This window comes from Phalacrocorax carbo, chromosome Z (assembly GCF_963921805.1).
Source record: "Phalacrocorax carbo chromosome Z, bPhaCar2.1, whole genome shotgun sequence".
NCBI lineage: Eukaryota > Metazoa > Chordata > Aves > Suliformes > Phalacrocoracidae > Phalacrocorax > Phalacrocorax carbo.
Window position 1 is genome coordinate 49,799,135 of NC_087548.1, and position 19,377 is coordinate 49,818,511.

The 19,377-nt window shown below is 38.7% G+C and overlaps 2 protein-coding genes across 2 annotated transcripts in view; both read right to left on the reverse strand.

The window, feature by feature from the left end:
- The window catches only part of CDC42SE2 (CDC42 small effector 2), a 34,421-nt gene extending 30,380 nt beyond the window's left edge, over positions 1–4,041 (reverse strand). The window contains exon 1 of the mRNA XM_009504664.2: positions 3,900–4,041. Coding sequence (XP_009502959.1) covers positions 3,900–3,953 — 54 coding nt within the window. The 5' untranslated portion in view covers positions 3,954–4,041. The remainder of the gene's footprint in view (positions 1–3,899) is intronic.
- LYRM7 (LYR motif containing 7) overlaps positions 3,900–19,377 on the reverse strand; it is a gene marked incomplete at its 5' end in the record, with an annotated part of 95,911 nt that continues 80,433 nt past the window's right edge. The window contains one exon of the mRNA XM_064439549.1: positions 3,900–4,217. The remainder of the gene's footprint in view (positions 4,218–19,377) is intronic.

Sequence of the window (19,377 nt, forward strand, 5' to 3'; positions counted from 1 at the left end):
CAAGATAAAAGGCTCTCTAAACTTCTGTTACTAAACAATGCATCTGGTAGTGGGAATTTGGCAGTTTATTGAAATGTAGCAGTGGATGGGACGATAGGACATAGGAAGCATGGAAGAGAGACTCATCTTGTCACTAGGAAGTGCAAGATCAGCTTTCAGAGCCTATAAAGGGTATCAGTGGGAGGTGTAAGAAACGTGGTGCCATCACAGAAAGTGATACTCTTCTCAAAATAAAAAACTGTTTGGGTCAGATCGTAAGAGATTGAATTCAGGCTATTTAAACAACCAAGAAAACCTGAACATAGTTATTAAGAGATTAATATCACCTCCTGAAAATAGATGTGAAAGCAGCTAGTTGTCTGAAGTCTTCATTGTGGTGAAATCTATTGTCAATCCTAATCTGACAAGAGAAAACTGGAAGCTTATACCAGAACACCTTCCCTTGGCTTTTGTTTGCATTCTACTGGTAAAGACCTAAGGCTATTAAGAGGCAAGAGCTAAGCCACCATCAGGACCATGCTTCCTTCAACTGTATCACTATTTAGTTTTGCTTCTTCGCATACTCAATTTCTTCATTTATGACCCTGTTTCAGGAAAGCATGGAGACCCATGTTCAGACATGCCCCTTCCGTGATAGGAGTACTGCAGTCTCAGACGCACCAGGTGAAATATTTAGCAAACAAACATTAGGTGAGAGAGCAGAACAGTGCTCTTTCCAAGGCACCTATGTTTTATTTCACAACAACACGGCACAGTGCATTCATTCAGCACTGACAAAAGACAAAAAGCTGTGCCGTGATACACTTCAATTAAAAATGATGGTAATACTTGAATACTCTTTTAATTAAGGAACCTCTTAAAGTGCACTAATATATAACTGCAACATTGTTGCTGTTCTGCTCTGGGGTATGCTATTAGGGAAGTGATGGCAGTAAAATTATGTAAGTAGCATGTTCTTATTGCCATAAAGTTTGTTAATCTTACCTAAAAAGGCATGGTTCAAAACCATGAAAATGCACTGGAAAGCACTAGTATGCTAGTTTGGAAGGCATGCAGAGTACTGGCAATAACCTACAAAATGCCTTCATGTACAGTCCGAGTAATAGTCTTATATAAAATTGACTGAAATGACTCAGTGCATGCACACATTTTTCATTTTAAGTGTATTATAACTGCAAGGAATAGAGATGCCATACTGATGATTCCTGATATAATATGCTAGAGTTTTGCCAGAAGAAAGCAAGAGAGAGTTCCTGCATCCTGGATTTCAAGAGAGAAGGAAAACTCCTGAGCTCAATGGAAGCTAACTGCTATGCACGCAAGCTAACTACTAACACGCGACTACTAAAAGCTCCATTTTTAACTTCTCCAGTGAAGAGGCTTAAAATTTGTCACTATCCAGGTCATTAAAGTTGTCCCAGATATCAGCACCTGACAAAGATAATGAGAAAAAAAATCATGTTCCAGAGAATGTAAGTATAAAAACAAAAGGAACATTTTAAACATTGATCAGAACAAGAGGCAAATTAAGTAACTTCCTGCTTTCAAGGTCTTTATTCTAAGAGGCTGTTGGTTGTTGGTGTTGCTACAAGACTACATTAGTCTTTCCACAGAAGGAGCATCCTGAACATGTAATGGCTGAACATGAAAGTGATAGCTGGGACACTGTTAGGCCATGAAGGAGTTGAGATGCAGGAGGTAAAATGGAAGAAGGAAAATGAAAGAGATGAAACCAAGCAGATGAGGCATTTGTCCTGAGAAACTGGACTAAACTGACAGATTGAATGCATGGTAGGGGACAGACAAGTGGCTTTGATGCAAGTTTGCATGTTTCACCTATCTTTTGATACAACTAGGAAAAAAGTACAAGTATTTTGGGGCTAAAAACAAGCATGTTTTTCAGCAAGTAAGTCTCCAAAACAAGCAATCACGCAACACCTACAGAGACAGGGAAAAACTGCTTCTTTACCACTTGTCTGGTTTACCAGCTTGCTCACACTGACAGTACATGATTTGCTACATGTCAGAGGAGAAAATCATTCCTGTACTTATTCAGATGCATAAGTATCTGTTTAAATACTCCCCTTACTGCAACAGTGCATGCCAGAACAACGGCTATACAACACAACACAGCAAAATGAGGTAACTGCAGCGGAAGGACAACTAAGCACCTATTATCAAGCATGCCAAGGAGGGCCCACAGCTTTTTCTGAGATTCATCCTGAAGAATTTTGGTACTTCATAATGAGCAAGGCTCCTACAACATTTGAAAGGCAGATTTCAGGAACTAGGTCAATGCTCAGTTACATGCTATCTCTATCTTAAACATAAGGATGGTTTTAATTTTCTAAGCAAATGCACACCACCAGATCAGTGGAAACATACAAAAAGGGGTTGTTTTCCCTTTTTGCCACTTTTGAAGTACATTCTCCACCCTTTCCATGAGTCATGACCCACAGATCATTATGTGCTGTATTAATATACCAAGTACTTCTTGGGCAATAACTTAACTGCATCATAAAGTTTGAGTCAAGATTTTATAAGGACTGAGCCTCAGGATTCTTGTAAACAGACAGACTATGCCATTTTCTATCTCAAAGATTTTTAACAGTCATACCTTATTTTTAGTTGAAATGTATGTTCCAAAAACTAAGCAAATAAACTTTTGCTATATATGGGCACTGCTACTGTTTTAAAGGACTGAGTGGTATTCAAGAAACAGGAGAGGATTGCAGCTTCCCGTGTTGGCATCACAGAGTCCATCTCCCACAACTCTACTTGACTAAAAGTGAGATAAAGTTGCATTCATTTGTTAGAAATATTAATGGTCACACTTTAATATTTGTATTGTCACCCAAGGATGAGTCTGGCAGCCAGGCTTTGTGCAGTAACACCACCTAACATTAGAAAATTTTTTTTTTTTAAGTCCTTTGGCTTCCCTAAAGCCAATATTATAATCTGAACATATTAATGCGAGTTTGCTCTACTCACTCTGAGATTCTCTTGGTCACTATAATTCCAGCATATCCTTTAGTATTAACTGGGTTCTCTTCCACATATTTTTAAGATGACTGTCCTTTCTATAAATTCATGTAGCTTGATCTGGATGCCACACCATACAGCGATTTTTCTCATACTGGGCTAACCATGACCCTGGTTAATTCTACTTTTGTACAGGCAGACTTTCTCCCAAAAGGATTAGAGTCAGGGACATACCCTAAGGGTAGAGTATATGAAACCCAAGAATATTTCTGTACTTTCTGTCTTCCTTACATATGCTTTGATATGTTCTTTTATCCAACTGTTTGTTATGTACTTTTTTTAAACGACAACCATTCCAACTTCTATTTTTTTTAAAAAAAAAAGTATTTATAGTACAAGTGCATCCCTTCAATCTCCTAAGGTTTCATCTTGAAATTAATAAAACAATTAAGACTGAAATCCTTATTTAAATTAAGATGGAGGAGGACTGGATTTCACTCTGGACTTTTTAACAGAATAATTTCCTTCCTTCATCATTGTCCAGCCACACCTGAAGGCAGGCCTTTAGCCACACAGAAGTCAGGATGCTTACAGATCTCCACTCAAAAATTACTTATTTTAGAATGACAGTTTAGGTCCTCCTCACCCTTGCCTTCCTTCCTCCTCAGTTCAAACAAATAAAGGCTCTTTCCAAAGACTTTGGAGAGATTTGATCTTAAAGACAGGAAAACAGCTGTATGACAATAATCTAGAACAGACATTTTTTTGGCCCCACTAAGCCAGAATGTTAGTTAATTGCTTAATTCTCACTGAGCTTGGCCAAACAGCACTAATTTAAAAAGCCATAAGAAAACCAGAAAATGTGATTGATGTAGTAAATTATACAAAAATAAAGCAGTGACAATACTCATACTTACAGGCTGAGGCTGTTCTGCAATACAGCAGTTGAAACACAACCAAAACTCACTCATTGTTTCCCGTTTGAAGTGGGAATGCAGATGAAAAGCAGGACTTGACCTCCGTAAATCTGTCTCTAGGTGGCAAGTTCTTTAAACAGATTTATTTAGTTCCAATGTGAAAATCGTTTCTCTGTTGAGCTCTTCTCTGAAGACAAGTCAGTCCCAGGACAGACAAGTTGAAGGCAAAAAGTTATTTTAGAGTCTTCTTTCAGAAGGTTGGTCCCAGCACCACAGAATTGTTACATATGCTTCTTTGGTCTCTAGCGTTACACGAACCTGAAAACAGAAGTACATTACATCAAAAAGAAAGAAAACACAGAATCTCATGCTCCCAGCCAGCCACCTACACACCAGTGATTTCTTCATAATATTTGAACCACAGACTGAAGAGACACTAGCAAACAAGTCACATGCTTATTTCTACAGTGACTACCAAAAATGGCATATACCAGAAATCCATATGAGGCTTACATTCCAGCTTTGGTTAGATAAAGTGATATCAGGAACTGGTGTCCTATCTTTTGACAGACATCTCTCTTTGATCTGTTTCTAGCTTTCAAATACCATTTAGAAAGTGACAATTGCCCAACACCCCTTTAAACTTCTTAGGAAATTGTGCCTATTGACATTTCATATTTCTCGATGGAAAAGTTATCCAGTCCACTGACAGCATAAGGTTTAAATAGTATTTAACCCCAACCCTGTCACACATCTGTCAAGCAAAGGCGTGCTTTTCTAAATGTTGGGGAAACTAATAAATAGATTTCTGTATATGGAAAATTTGCAAAATGGCTGGACTTGGTCACCTCAAGGTATTTCCCTTCCACTCTCTCTTCCTTCCTGATTCACGTATGGTTGGCTTCAAAACAGGACATTTCTTGTAGAGTTTGAAATTGTTTCCTTAAACCTCTAAAATTTCTCATGTGGAACAACCAAGGCTCCAGATTCCAACCATTGTTTAGCTAAAATAATGTTTATTGGTTAATCTCCAACCTGGTTTCTTTCACTAAGAGTGCAATAAAAATTCCTGTGAGATTTCACCCTGGTCATTCATATTGCCATCAGTCATAAACTTTACTTGCAGAAAAAGTGAGATAATGAGTATTCAGTTGTTTTTACGTGCACGCTCCTTAATAATTCTATATATAACTGCATCTTCATTCATAGAAATGTGTGTGTAACTATGCATCATTATTTGTACGCAATTCCTCACAGTGTGAAGTGGTTTGGAGGCTTCCATGGGGTACATAAACTCCATACATATATGCACATACACAAACATTCTGTGGCAGAGCAGTCCCACTTAGCTACTGCCTTCATCCATTCTCACCATGCCAAGCACATAAGAGACGATGTCCCCCATTTACTACACACACGCCAAGTTACTGTACTGTGCAGCCACTGCTAGCCAGGTACTTTCCAGGACTGTTGGCTACAACGCACACATACGGAAATACAGTAGCACCTTTCCCGTACTAAGTCCAAAGCCTCTAGGAAGCTTTCTGACTTTTTACCTTTCAAGAGGCTAACAGAGGCTCTTCAAGAAATAAATGTATGCTGCAGTAACACCATCTAAACTGCAAAACCCCAGCAAAAGTACTTGTCTTTCCTAGCTTTGAAAAGCTACTGGTAGTGTTTCAATTAAGTTTATATGCCTGCTTGTGGCATCTGTTGCCTAAAGATCAGAATAGGAAAGGGGGAAAAATTCTCTGCTAGCTTTTCCTATCACTAACACCATATAAAGCAAAGCAGTTTTATTAAACAGAACACCCTGAGGGTAAGAAAAAAACTAAAAATAAAAAAAAACCCTTCTGCACAACCTTTTGTTTGTCAGACATTCAAAAAAGGTCTTAGTACTGTGCTAATATGACATATTTTCCATTCTTAACAGATTTTTTTTTTCTACCTTGAAGATGATCATCTAAATCCCATGTGTCAAGAAGGTGCAATAAAACATGGGAATTATCAACCAACAGTGTGAAATCCAAGAATTAAAATAACTTTAAAAGTCTCTAAGGAAGTTCTCACTTCGTAAGTAGGTAGCTTCACATCATTTTCTCAGTTATTCTGGTTACTGAAATTTGGATCAACTTTCAATAGTGAGAGATGGACTAACAGAAAAAGTTGATAAGAAAATACTGTTCTCTGCAGTGTCAGAATTTGCATGCTACACAATTCTTCTCTAAACTTGATTCAATATGTAACAGAATCGAAACTAAAACACGGTTAACTCCTGTTAAGCATGGAACAAATGACAATTTTAGTCTAGTAACTGTACAGCTTATCTCTCCTTAAAACTTGGCAGTTTTACTTCTGAGAAGATAGGCTCCAAAGCTGTTCTGAAATGCAGCAACGCTCTCCCAAGCTAGCTGCTCAGGTTATGAGAAACTGAGAAAGCAAATACTCAAAGTTAGAGTATTTTGAAGTCTAATATAGTGAAACCTGACAGAGCTATATACAGATAAATTGCAGTGGGATTCTCTTGCTCTGCAGGTGACCCAACATTCTGATTTGCAGCTCCTGAAATTCTGATACTTGTTGCTTCCTTCACAGCCTCCTTCTGACAAAGTCCAGATTTAAGATATCAAATTCTTGTTCTCACAGAGGGTTAACTTCCACCCTGCTATTACACACATGTATAGAAAACATACATGGAAAGGGCAGGGAAATTCCTCTGTCAATCCATCTCCTTATTTGCTCACTGATAGCTGGCACACTCCTCCAGCTCACTGCAGCATTAAGCGCCGTTGTGAACTGAAGCCCTGGGAACAAACCCGAAGGGCTTGTGTACTCTCCTGTGAGCCTGGAAGGCTGTTTCTGATTACAAAATACTCAAGGGTGCAGAAGACTTTCTCCACCCAGCCACTCTCAGCATGCAGGACTTGGGCCCTCCAGCGCACAGCTCTCTCTGAAATTGACTCCCCCCCTTAAATCAAAAGCTGCTAAATGACAAAGCCAAGGTAGAGTTTGCAAATAATAGTCTCTGATAACACGTTCATTCTTAAAATGTATTTTATTTTCTATAGCCACAGTACAGTGCCACATTTGCCTTCAATTTCACGGTTCTTCATTAGTACCAAGTAGTTTTTCAATCTGTTGTCTTTTAATTTAAAAAAAAAATAAATAAAAAGGTGGTGGGACATGTCTGTAAGTCTGGAGGAAACTGACAGTAACTGCACCTCTTAAATGGCAAACATAAGTTTAGCAGTATTTGTTAGAGCACTAGAATTTTATACAACCCTGCTCTACTAAACAAATCATTTTTACAGTGGCCAAGTTAATATAAAAGATGAGGTATAAATCTGCCACACAAAAAGAGAAAGAAAAAGCAATTAAACTGACAGCAGAAAGGCGTTATCGGCACTTTGATGCCAACAGCAACACACTAGAACTCCTCTTAAAATGCTAGTTGCTTGTTTAAAGAACAAGTTGAAACAGGAAAATTATGCTGTTCTTTTCTAAATTATTGGTTATAAAGAAAGAAAGAAAAAAGCACCATACTGACCGATAGCTACCAGTCAGGTAGTTACGTAGTACCAGCCCACTAGCAATCTCGTGAGAAAGTGTTACTAAAAAGCCTGGGCTGCACCCCAAACCTAGCTGCAATTAAGGAGATCCCAAAACCCGTGCGATGCCTCACAGCTAGTTCTCTGCTTTGTCGTAGCATCAAGCTTTTACTATGGCACTGTTCGCAAGTGTTGCTGCATTTGTCTGCATAGACTTGCCAGATGAAGAGGACTGAGGCTGAAGAACACAGTTGATGACGACAACAGCTGTCACTCTTTGTTTTTGCTCTTTACACAGTTTATGGTGCTCAGAGTGGCAGAACACCATACAGCTCATGCTGAAAAGACTAGGTGCTTATTCTGTCTGAACCAGAAAGTTAATCAGTGATGAATGGTGAGACACCTCTTTGCTTTTTCCCACTTCAACTTTCTCAACTCTGAACGCAACTTGTTTCACAGTGTACAATTCACATTGCAAGAGCACGTAGGACTATCACGCTGAATGATTTTGCCACATTTTAAGGCTTTTATACCTTATGACTTTCATTTCATCCCATTTATAGAAATTTTAAGTAATATGAAGAAATGAAGATATTAAAAAGGACACATTGTTTAAAAATTAAAGTGAAAACCAGTAAGCTAATTTTCATTACTCTGATGTTTATTCCACAGTAGCTGATCTAATGCAAAAACCAAAACTGCTGCTTATTGATAAATACCAGTCATAAAGGCAGTAAGTGCAAACACTGCATTAATGGATAGTGGGGGTGGAGCACATTCCCCTACAGTATCAGCAATTTTTCTTATTAAAGCAATATTAACTTTTCTTTTTTTTTTTCTTTCCTATTTTCTTATTAGGAAATAAACAGAGCAGGAAAGGAGAAAGGGTAAAAAAAAAATGAAATCAATATCCAAGCTCTTAATGTTTACTGGGAAAAAGTGGGTTAGAGAGCATTTACCTTAGCTGATCCAAACATGAATATGCTGCATGCTGTGGAGGGTCAGTTAGAATAAAGCTGCTTATTAATTATATAGCTTAAAAACAGGCTGCTGTTTTAAAAACACATCTAGAAAGTTCCCTTTAGAGGTGAATCCTCTATGTCCTTTGCACACTGTTCACTATGGCTTCAAACAGGAAGTGTGGTAACAACGCTCTCCGACAATTACTTGAAACAAATAAAACCACAGGAAGAAAGAAGATGACTGCAGGTGTTAACATCTGAATTCAACTACACTTGCTCCAAAGCTCAGAGTACTATTGGGGGGGGGGGGGAGTTGAGTAAAGGAGAAAAAAAAAAAATGAAGTGTGCAAGTGTGCACAAAGTCATGACTAAGTGTGCCATGTCATGGTATGTCATGACATGACATGACGCACCATGACATGCACATGTATGCACAAAGTCACACCCAGGACTACTACTAGTTTTTTTTAGTCTCAAGTACTTCATAAGAAAGAAATTTACAATTGTTCTTGATATGGAGGTATCATTCCATAAGAGACACATTTTCTTTCCTTAAAGGCTCTGAACAGGTATCATTTGTTTCAATCCAGTAAACTGTAAATTGAAAATTATCAATTCAGAGTGTATTTTTAAGACTTCTTTCATATTCTTCCCTTTAAATCTCAACTGTAGCCATACTATTTCCTCTTGCTGCTTAGCAAAAACAGTCCAGTGGCAGCAATAAATGAGGGGGGCAGGGGGGATTAAGTTGTGTCCAAACCAGAGATGTTGCGCTGGTGCACACTTCCATACACTCACAGCTGTAGCAACTGGAGGATGATCTCCAGCCCTTAAAGGAAGTGACAAGTGTTTACTCCCATGCCAGCTTCTTTTTCTGAAATAAAACAAGATGTACAAGAAGCAATGGAGATTTGAAACAAACACTACCCATAGGGAACATTGCCTGCGTGAATGAATTTTGTATCACAAACTTCATCTCATCAGGGCAGTGCACTTGCAGAAGGACTCTTCTTCCCTTCCCCCCAGCACAGCAGGCACTTCTGGGGACTTTGGCACTGCTTTTAAGGCACCAATTATCTTTTGCACTTTCAGGTCCTGAGAAACCTGAGCTGCAAGTAACTCCTGCCAGACAAAGGACAACATTCATCATCGACATAGGCTGAATAAAGCTGAAATCCCTTTTTCACTTCCTCATAACTTTCCCATATCTGTTCTGTCCCCCCACCTCCCGCAAGTGCTTTAGGGTTTAGTTTCAAGACACTGAAGAAACTTCTTCAAAGTTTGGTTTAGACTTTCTTGCGCATTTTCAAACCCTGAACACACAGGTCCTAACTCTGTAAAAAGATATTTTAATTATGTCTTTATGATACAGTTTTGAACATTATAACTGAAGTTATTTATAAGATTTTATTTTAGGGTTTTATGTTGGGATTATCAGTCATTTGAAATTAGGTGTCCCCCCCCATTTATACTGAAACGGTTTCCATTACTGTATTTCCTTGAGCAACTTAGGAATAGGTTGTACTTCAAATCAAGCTCAACACAAATTAATAGCCATGAACAACTACATATTGTAAGTGTGCTTTGCTTCTGAATTAAAAATTTCAAAGAATATTGAAAATGGTGGATTAGGATGAAGGTATTCTTACAAATTAAAGGAGAAAGATTTTTTTTTTTAATTCTTGTTGTTAACAGAATGGAGTCTAGCTTTAGGAACAAACCCATCTTCCACTTTCATCTTTCCCAGAAACACCTCCAGTTTCTGTTTTTTCAGTTTGCAGGAAGCCAGCACAAGTTTCCCCACAACAAATGTACCCATGTGAGATAATGCATGGGCAGGCAACAAAAGGTACAGGAAGGGAACCACAGCAAGTGTGTCAGCAGAAATACCAGGCTGTTCATATCAGGTCACTGACTGCCTGAGAGGGAGCTGTAAAGCAGGTGAAGGCAGGAGAGCTCACCATTCAGTCAAGGAAAGAACAGCTCATGCAGGGTGACACTAGTCAAGTTGTTTGCGAGTGCCAGCTGGGAGCTTAAAGCAGAGAGCCTTTAAACATCTTTAAAACATCTTGATAGTGTGAAGCTCAAACATTTGCTTATCAGACAAGCGTCCTGCCCTTTTCGTTTTGGGGTTTGTTTTGGTTTTTTTACACCCGCCACCTGCAATTGCCTGAGGTTTACTCTCTAGTCATTCTGTTAATTATTTCAGCTAAGTGGCCCAGCCCTTGAAAGGTCCTTATTATTTTGTGCACAAAACCGACAAATGCAACAGATAGTATTACACTGGTCCCATTAAAATTCCCTGTGTCCAGTTTGAAACATAAAAGCATAGTTTTTCAGGACCAAACCAAGTTTAACAGGCAATAGTGTGTCAGTGACTAAGCAGTTCAGGTTATCTTCTCCCCAGCACTGATATTTCAAAGCTTCCTGGGTCTTCAATTAATAATTGCTTTCAATATACATGGCTTCAGTGCAGCTTTCTGAAACAGCTGATACCTAGCTCGTACTGTTTCCCACACATACATGCAGACAGGATCCTACTTCTCTGAAAACCACAGCACAGAACATCTAATAGTTCCACACTATGAAAACAGAGATACTAGCACAAAACTAATAGTTCAAATTTATTTACTAAATAACAGGAAGACAAACCAAAGTTTGTTCTGTGCTACCTGAGACATAGGCTAGGCATAACATATTTTGCCCTACCTACAAAAACAGTCACTTAAGAACAAGTGAGAAGCCTTTGAGAATCCACCCCTATGGTTTAGGAAATCTGATTTCATATTGCCTGCTGTTCACATTAAAAAATAAAATCCAGTTAGTCAGAGTTCTAACTGACAATAACATTATCTTCTTAAGTGGAAGCCCTATTGAAGGTAACACAAAAGAACACTTTCTCATCTGGCCTCGTTGTTAATTCTAACAGGTAATACCAGTCAGAGGGGAAAAAAATAAACAAGGCAAACTAGTAGTCCAAGGCAGGCTCTGAACAGGGTACCATTTCTATAAAGAATAGAAAGAAAAAAAACAACACAAAACAAAAAAACCCCAAACCCTCCCTGGAGAGCCCCATGTTATTATTACTTCTAAGAACTTCTAGGATAGAGGAAAGGAATAAGTGGGAACAAGGGGAGAAAAGGCCCTTAAAACTGTCAGGAGTTCACAGAGGCAAGCTCTCACCAGTACTGTGTTTCATGTAAAAAAAAAAAAAAAAAATCAACATGGCACACTGCTATTGCAGATTTTTAAACTACTACTTTAAGACAGACAGCCTTGCAACAGAAGTCTGCCATTGTATCTAAAGAAATTTTAATGCACTTCAGTATATTATTGCTGTCACTTCCTCACCTCCCACTCAGGTACAAAACAATTATGAGACTGATTACAGTAAGCAAAGCAGCATCATGTTAATTTTACTCAGTCACCCAGTAACACTAGCTAGGGTGCACATTTGACTGTTTGAAAAGCCAGATGAGTCACCTCTGTTCAAGCCTTCCTTGGCACGAGGCAATGAGACGTTTCACCAGAGAGGAGATCAGCACTTCCCCCTCTTCTGCTCCCCTTGAAGAAGCTGTAGACTGCCATGAAGTCATCCCTCAGCCTCCTCTTCCTCAAGCTGAACAAACCAAGTGACCTCAGCTGCTCCTTGTAAGTCTTGCCCCTTGAGACCTCTCACCCTCTTGGTCACCCTCCTCTGGACACACTCCAATACTTTGATGTCCTCCTTGTACTGAGGTGCCCAACACTGCACACAGTGCTTAAGGTGGAGCCGCATCCATGTGATGTAGCATGGGACAATCACCTCCCTTAGCCAGCTGTCCCTTAGCCCTTTTGGCTGCCAGCACACACTGTTGACTCCTACTCAACTTGCCATCAACTCCAACCCCCAGACCTCTTTCAATGGGGCTGCCCTCCAGCCTCTCCTCCCCCAGTTTGTATGTATAACCAGGATTACCTTGTCCCAGGTGCAGAATGTGGGACTTCCCCATGTTAAATTTCACAAGGCTGGTGGCTGCCCAGCTCTCTGGTCTATCCAGATCTCTCTGTAAGGCCTCTCTACCCTCAAGGGAGTCCACAGCTCCTCCTAATTTAGTATCACTGGCAAAATTACTTAACGTACATTTGACTCCTGTGTCTGGATTATTTATAAAAACATTGAAGAGCACTGGCCCTAAAATTGAGCCCGGAGGAACCCCACTCGTGATTGGCTGCCAGCCTGATGTAACACCATTTGCTCTAACTCTTCAAGCCTGACCCGTGAGCCAATTGTTCACCCAATGTATTATGGCCTTGCCTAGCTGTATGAGGGACATTTTGTCCAGAAGGAATACTGTGAGACAGTATTAACAGCTTTGCTATAAAATCCAAAACACCCACATATTCTGGCTTTCACTGGTCATGGGTGACCTTGTCAAAAAAGGAAATTAAGGTAGTTAAGCAGGACTTCCCCCTCGTGAACCTGAGATGGCTGTGACCAGTGACTGCATTGTCTCTGAAGTGTTTTTCAATAACTCCCAGAATAACCTTCTGCACCATTTTACCAGGCTCTGAAGTAAGACCGACAGGCCTGTAATTACAAGGGGCTTCCTTCTTACCCTTCTTGAAAACTGGGTTAAATCACAGCTTAATTACCATCCAATTATTGTTTAATTGATTAGCATTTTATTTTCATTCAATCATCCATTAGTTATAATTTGATAATCATTTAATCATTAATAAAACCCTTTTAGTTAACCCCATAACTATGACTTCTTTTAATTCACCTGCAACACATATTGCATCTTCTTATACACTAGGCAACATGAACAAATTTACCAAATAAAGTTTAATTATAAATTAATAAAATTTAAGAAATCAGGTAGAGAGAAGTGCAATTTTAAATCCAAAAACACACTATGCCATAACTTACACAGAAAAATAGCCAAGCATATGTATAGTCAGGTTAAAATAAAAATAAGCAGTACACAAGACAAATCTCCAGCACTGAAACACAATTTCAGTGGAGATACCAGAATTACTGACCTAGTTAAGAAGTGAAGTGCTGTACGAAAAAGGGAGTTAAAAATGTTCCAGAAACATTTTAACAAAGTACATATTCTCAACAGAACAGTTACTGCCATTCTGGAATCTGAACACACAGGAAGCTAAATTGTCTCCTCAGAAATGTCTGCCTATCTTGCCAAGAAGCGCTGAATTGTGTTCCCTGTGTACCCACAAAAAGTTCAAGGCCATTACTGCTAAAAATACCCGTTTGGAAAATGCCCTGCAGGTCATATATCAGTGGTGGTCAGTCACCTGGAGTTTAACTGCCAATGCAAAACCACTGTAAATCTCAAATGGTTTGGCTTTCCTATGAAACACTCATGGATACAAAGTCATATGGCTTACCTACACTGAGGTTTCCAGTGAGGGGAAAAATCTAGAATAAAGGTGTGTCAAGGCTAAGAGTTATTTTTCTAACAAATTTTAAATAAGTTGGTTATACCTGGAAATGCTAAACAGGTTCATTTCAGCTCCCCAAACCAAAAGCTGCTGACAAAACCATAAGTAACTGGTAGCACTTGTCTATTAAATAGGAAGGAAACTTTATGTATCTTGATTCTTAGCCAATGGCTCGCTGTAAGGAACTAAACAGGCAATGTGAAAAGTGTACTCTGATACGAAATAATCACAGGATGATACTATTTGATCTCCACAATGAACTTTTAGTTATATTAACTACAGCTATTCAAACTTGTATTCTCCTACAGTAGACAGAAAATACCTGCATAGGATGTAGTTACAAATTTAACTTCCGTATACCCTCTTAAAGAACAGGCATATATGATTTTCTGAATGCAAATTTAGTCTGCCAACAATTTGAAGAACTTCCATCAATAAATTGTAGAGATTACCCTGTGTCACAAACTATGCAATCTTATCCAAAGCCTACCAACAGAATGTCTTTTTAAATGCTTCACAACATAAACAACTGCTCTTGTAAATTCTGAGTTTTCAGGTTTTTTTAAAGAACGCCCTCTCCCCTCCCCCAATTTCTAAAAACATCCAAAAAACACTTCTGTGGAATGAATTGTGATAAATAAAAGCATTTCTCAAACTAAAATCCTTCCTGCTCTTTGTGATGCAAAGGAAATATTTTCTATTGTATTAGGCCAATATGCAAGAGAGGACTGAGACAGTACTCCTAGCCACTTCTGCTTTGTTCCTCAGGACATAGCCAAACATATTTTTCAGAATACATCTAGATTCAGCAGGTGGTCTCTTGCCTTCCCTCAAGACACCCACCTCCTCGGTTATGTCTACTTCTCCATTAGTTCAAAAGCTTTCTGTGAAAGGCAAGTGTTTGGTTTGTTTAAGACTTGGGCTATGTGACAGCAGGGGAGGACAACCAGATGAGCAGGTATTTTGGCAAGATCTGGAGTAGCTTCTTGGCTGAGGGCGCAAGAGGGTGGGTGGGAGCAGCCACCAGGCATCCAGCTTGCTGCAGGCAGACCAGCCTTCCCCAGGGGACAAGCCCTGGGGCAGGGACACCCACTCAGCTTCCTGGCCTCCATGTACAGCCTGACTGATGCTACATGCACCTGCAAGTACCCTCCAGTGCAGATAGCAATGACTTTTTAAAAAGCTGGAGACTGCAAAAGTGCTTCAGCCAGTTGGCGTTGACATAGTCATCACGCATGTGCAGTTAATTATCTCCTTAAAAGCTCTGCTTCTTATTTGATTTTAAGCATATTCTGCACCCTTCTTATTCTTTTCCCAATACATTCTAGACTAAGCTCATGTCACACAATAAAAATTACATCTGCTAGAGGCAAAAATACTACATGACATTTGTAAAGCAGAGTCATCCTGCCAGCTATTCAACATGACCTACTTGAAAATTAATCAGAACAGTGTTTTTTCCTCCTAAAAGCACAAGCTTAGGAAAAAAGAAAGTAGTATGCCAAAAGACATTAAGAATCACGTGAAAGGAGACTAACTTTGAGGCTCCAATCTCAATCCAACCAGCAGGTCAGAAAGAGAAGGTACACAGTGCCACTGACATTTCCTCTCAAAAATCTCAGTGCTGCAGCTTTCAATACTACCTAGGCTACACTTCAAATGGTTCTGCTTTACACACGAGAACACTGCAGCATGAAAATTAGCCATTCTAAAGCAAAAAGCACACACAGTTGTAAATCTGCTCTGTGTTTCTATCCAAGGCAATAAAGAAGGTGTAAATAGCATGAACGTTTTTACTCATTTACCTTCCCAGTCACTGGTTTAATTGTTGATCTTGATGGTAGAAAGTGGGTTTTGTACACTAAAACTCAACTCACAGCAAAGATATCTGCTTCTCAATTTAATGCAGCTTGAGGAACAGTACTATCACACTACTAGGTGTCCAGAAACAGATGTGAATCCACTGTCAGCCACAGTGCTTGTGCTATCTGGAGTCTGAGCTAGGCTCATTATTTCATTAAACAAATATTAACAAGCTGTCCAGCTCTTCTTATCAGGCTTGGATCCCACAACTGACCGGAGAGCTCTATTCTAGATTAGCAACTAGCTACCACAATAGCACAAGACCTTCCCAAAAAATCCTAACACCCCCCCAACCAAAATACTCAACATAACCACACCACAACCCTCCTCACCCCCAAATAAGGTATTTCATTCTTTAGCTCAAACACCATTTGCTGCTTACTTCCTATTAGCTTTCAGTTACAGTTATGTTCCTATACCACGACTTCTGCTTTTGAAAGTCTCTTACCTGTGGATTTTCTTAAGAACTACCTTATTAACAAAGAAACAAGAAAACCTGTTCTGGGGAAAAAAAAAAAAAACCAACCAAACAAAAAAAACCACAAATCAAGAACATACTGGATATGAAACTAGATTTGTCATTTGTCACATATACTACAACTACAGAAGGAAGCGGCTGGAGCTTAGTTGTCCAAGATGTGATTTCATGCATAATCATTGCGCTGCACTTAATCTACTTCCCATGTGGTCACCTCAGGAGCTGCCGAGCATGGCTGCATGTGAGAGCTAACTTTCACAAGCAGAGTAGTGGTACCCATGCCAGACAGTATTTTTGAGTTGACTACAGGAAGTAAGCCTGGACTAGCTACTGCAACTTCCACATATAGACATGACCCAGACTCACCTAACCTCAGAGCATGGCCCCTTGCCAAATGTCTCCCCCTGCCTCTCTCAGGCCTGTACCCCACCCCCTGCATGGGCACCTGTGTGGAAAAGAGGATTGATTTGTGCACAGTTGATAGCTGGGCAGCAAGAGCCAGCTCTAACTTTGTTTTTAAGAAACAGTCTACAATGCAGTGTATTGTTATCTTGCATGAAGGAATCAAAGATGCATCATGTCACAAGTAAAATAACTATTTTCATGTTATTGTAACAACAACAAAAAGCATCTGGACTAAAGGATCTGTTTTTTTCACATGCTTATTCTAGGAACTTCATGCATGAAATACACTTATAGCTACAGTGCTATTATAAAACATTTGCTTATTTTTCAATAACTAGTACATATTACCTCAAGAGGAGCTCAGAGCACACAGCCAAGTCAGACACTTCTGTATGATGCTTTTGTTTCAATGTCACAATTCCACAATTTCATGAGGGGAAAAAGAGGTGCCTATGCTGAACATAGACAAGAATTTTTCATTTAGTGGATGCCAGCTAGAAAGCCCCCTACCTATTAAGTCAGTATTTTTAATCACCGAGAGCGATTAAGACACCAGTGCAGCGTTTTCACCAGGGAATGAAAAATCATAGTTACAAAGAATAAACATGAGATCAACTAATCTAGTTCATTTATCAAACATGGCAGTTTATTTGCATGATCACCCTTTCAGATGATAGATGGAAGCATAAAACACACCTTACAAAAAATTTATTATGCCCAAAAGCACAAATGACATTGTTGATATAACCAGGTAATTACAATTTTGAAGATAGGTTTGCAAATTAGCGCTTCTGTACTCTGACACCCAGCCTCCAGCTCCCCTTCCTACTCTAAGAGAGATTTAATCAATTTAACCCAAGTTAAATGGGTATATAGCTAAATGGTAAAAGCTGTAAGGGAAAAAAAGGAAGGCGATTATAAAAAAAAAACATTTCCTAAGTTTTTTTTCCTAAACTGTAGAACAGTCTCAGTAGGCAAGTGGTGGAAGTTCCAGCACATGACTCATTCAGTACTAAACTGTACAGAGCATTAGTTAAAAAAACAAAAGAAAACCCCACACAAGAACAGTCACATCTTGGCAATGAAATTAACAGATGAATGAGCAGATCTTTCCATTTCATTTTTCTTAATGATTCTGTGGGAAAGAAATCAAAAAGTCTTTAATGTATGTTAAAATATTGCATTACTAAAAAAATAAAAATCATTCAGTAACATTTTAAAGACTTGGCAAAAACTTTGAGAACCAAAATGAAGCAGGTAAAAACTAAAATTTTTTTTTTTCCTGAACTTAATATACTCCCAGCATTGTAACATAGGCATAACTCTTCATCTTGGGCCATCATTGATATAATTTGTGAAGTGAATTTTGTGACAGGATTGTCATAGTAAAGCTGGTAATAACTGAATTCCTGTAAAAAAACCATATGCATATATATAAAGATCTTGAAGTATAATCCATTATCATTAATTGTATTGCTAACTGTTTGGAATTAGTTTAATTTTTTAAAAAAAAACCAAACCCAACCACTATTAGGAGGCTCATGGCAGGCATAAGCTTTGAGGAAGTCTCCTGACCTCTTCTACTTTACATGTGTGGGAAACAGAAGCATAATGACAATATTATTTTATAACTCAAGATGGCCAGTTATTCTTACTCAACTTAGTTCCAAGCACATGCATTTCCACCAATTCATGGATTTCAGCGTATGTCTTCTTGCAAACCTAGGACACTGAAACTGCTCCGTTACACTCAATACAGAGGGCAATCATTTGCCCTGCAAAACTGGCCAACAAATGTTTATTAGTTTTTAGAATCCTGTATGTTAATCTCTTACATTTTTATGAGCAGACATTGGAAAGACCATGATAAAAATATGGTGTCTTTTCATATAAGGCAATAGGTATCTTTCTCAGCAGGACTTTTTCTGAACTCTGCACACAGGACTCTGAAGTTGCCGTGAAAAAACCACTGAATATGCACTGATATGCTGATAACTTTAATCTGTGATGAATTTAAAAAACCTCTACACATCTGCCTTGATATCTGCTTTCCTTTTATTCTATCAATATAACTATAAAGTCATGTATTCAGACCGTTTCATGATGAAATCAACATTCTTCTTGAAGGGAATCTTTCCACTTACTCAGTTTTGCTGCAAAGAACGAATGTAACAAGTGGTCTTTTGCAGGTCTGGCAGTAATACAACATGTTGGTCCTCAACTAACATTATCACTTTAAGAAAAGACTAATTTTAATCCTGTGTTAGTGGGGAAGGCTGACAGTAGTAAACTATGTTATGAATACAGTGTTGTGGCTACAGCATCCACAGATAATACTTCTCTACCAGACATGCGAAATTATAGTATCCACATGGGGAGTTACAGTATGATACCTGTCAAATTTTATGTACTTTCAGTAGTTCCATTTCCCCTATGTCAGCCTCATCTTCTCTATAAAATCTCTGCAGTATACTCAGCAGCTCTTTAACAAAACATTGTACAATCTTCTTTAAAATCTCTAATGAATACAGCAAGCCTTTTCTTTAGGTAACATATTAATATATCACATATGCAGTTGTTATATTTATCAATGTTTACTTGCCAGGTACATGCCAAATAAAGATACTACCAAAAATATGAAAGAGAAGATTTGCCTTCTTTGCTACAATTAGGCAACAACACAGGACTGCAACTGTGCCAGAGCGCACTGGACTTCTTAATGTTTATTAATACACAGGCTTGCATCAATCACTAGAATTCTTTATTTTATTTTGAAT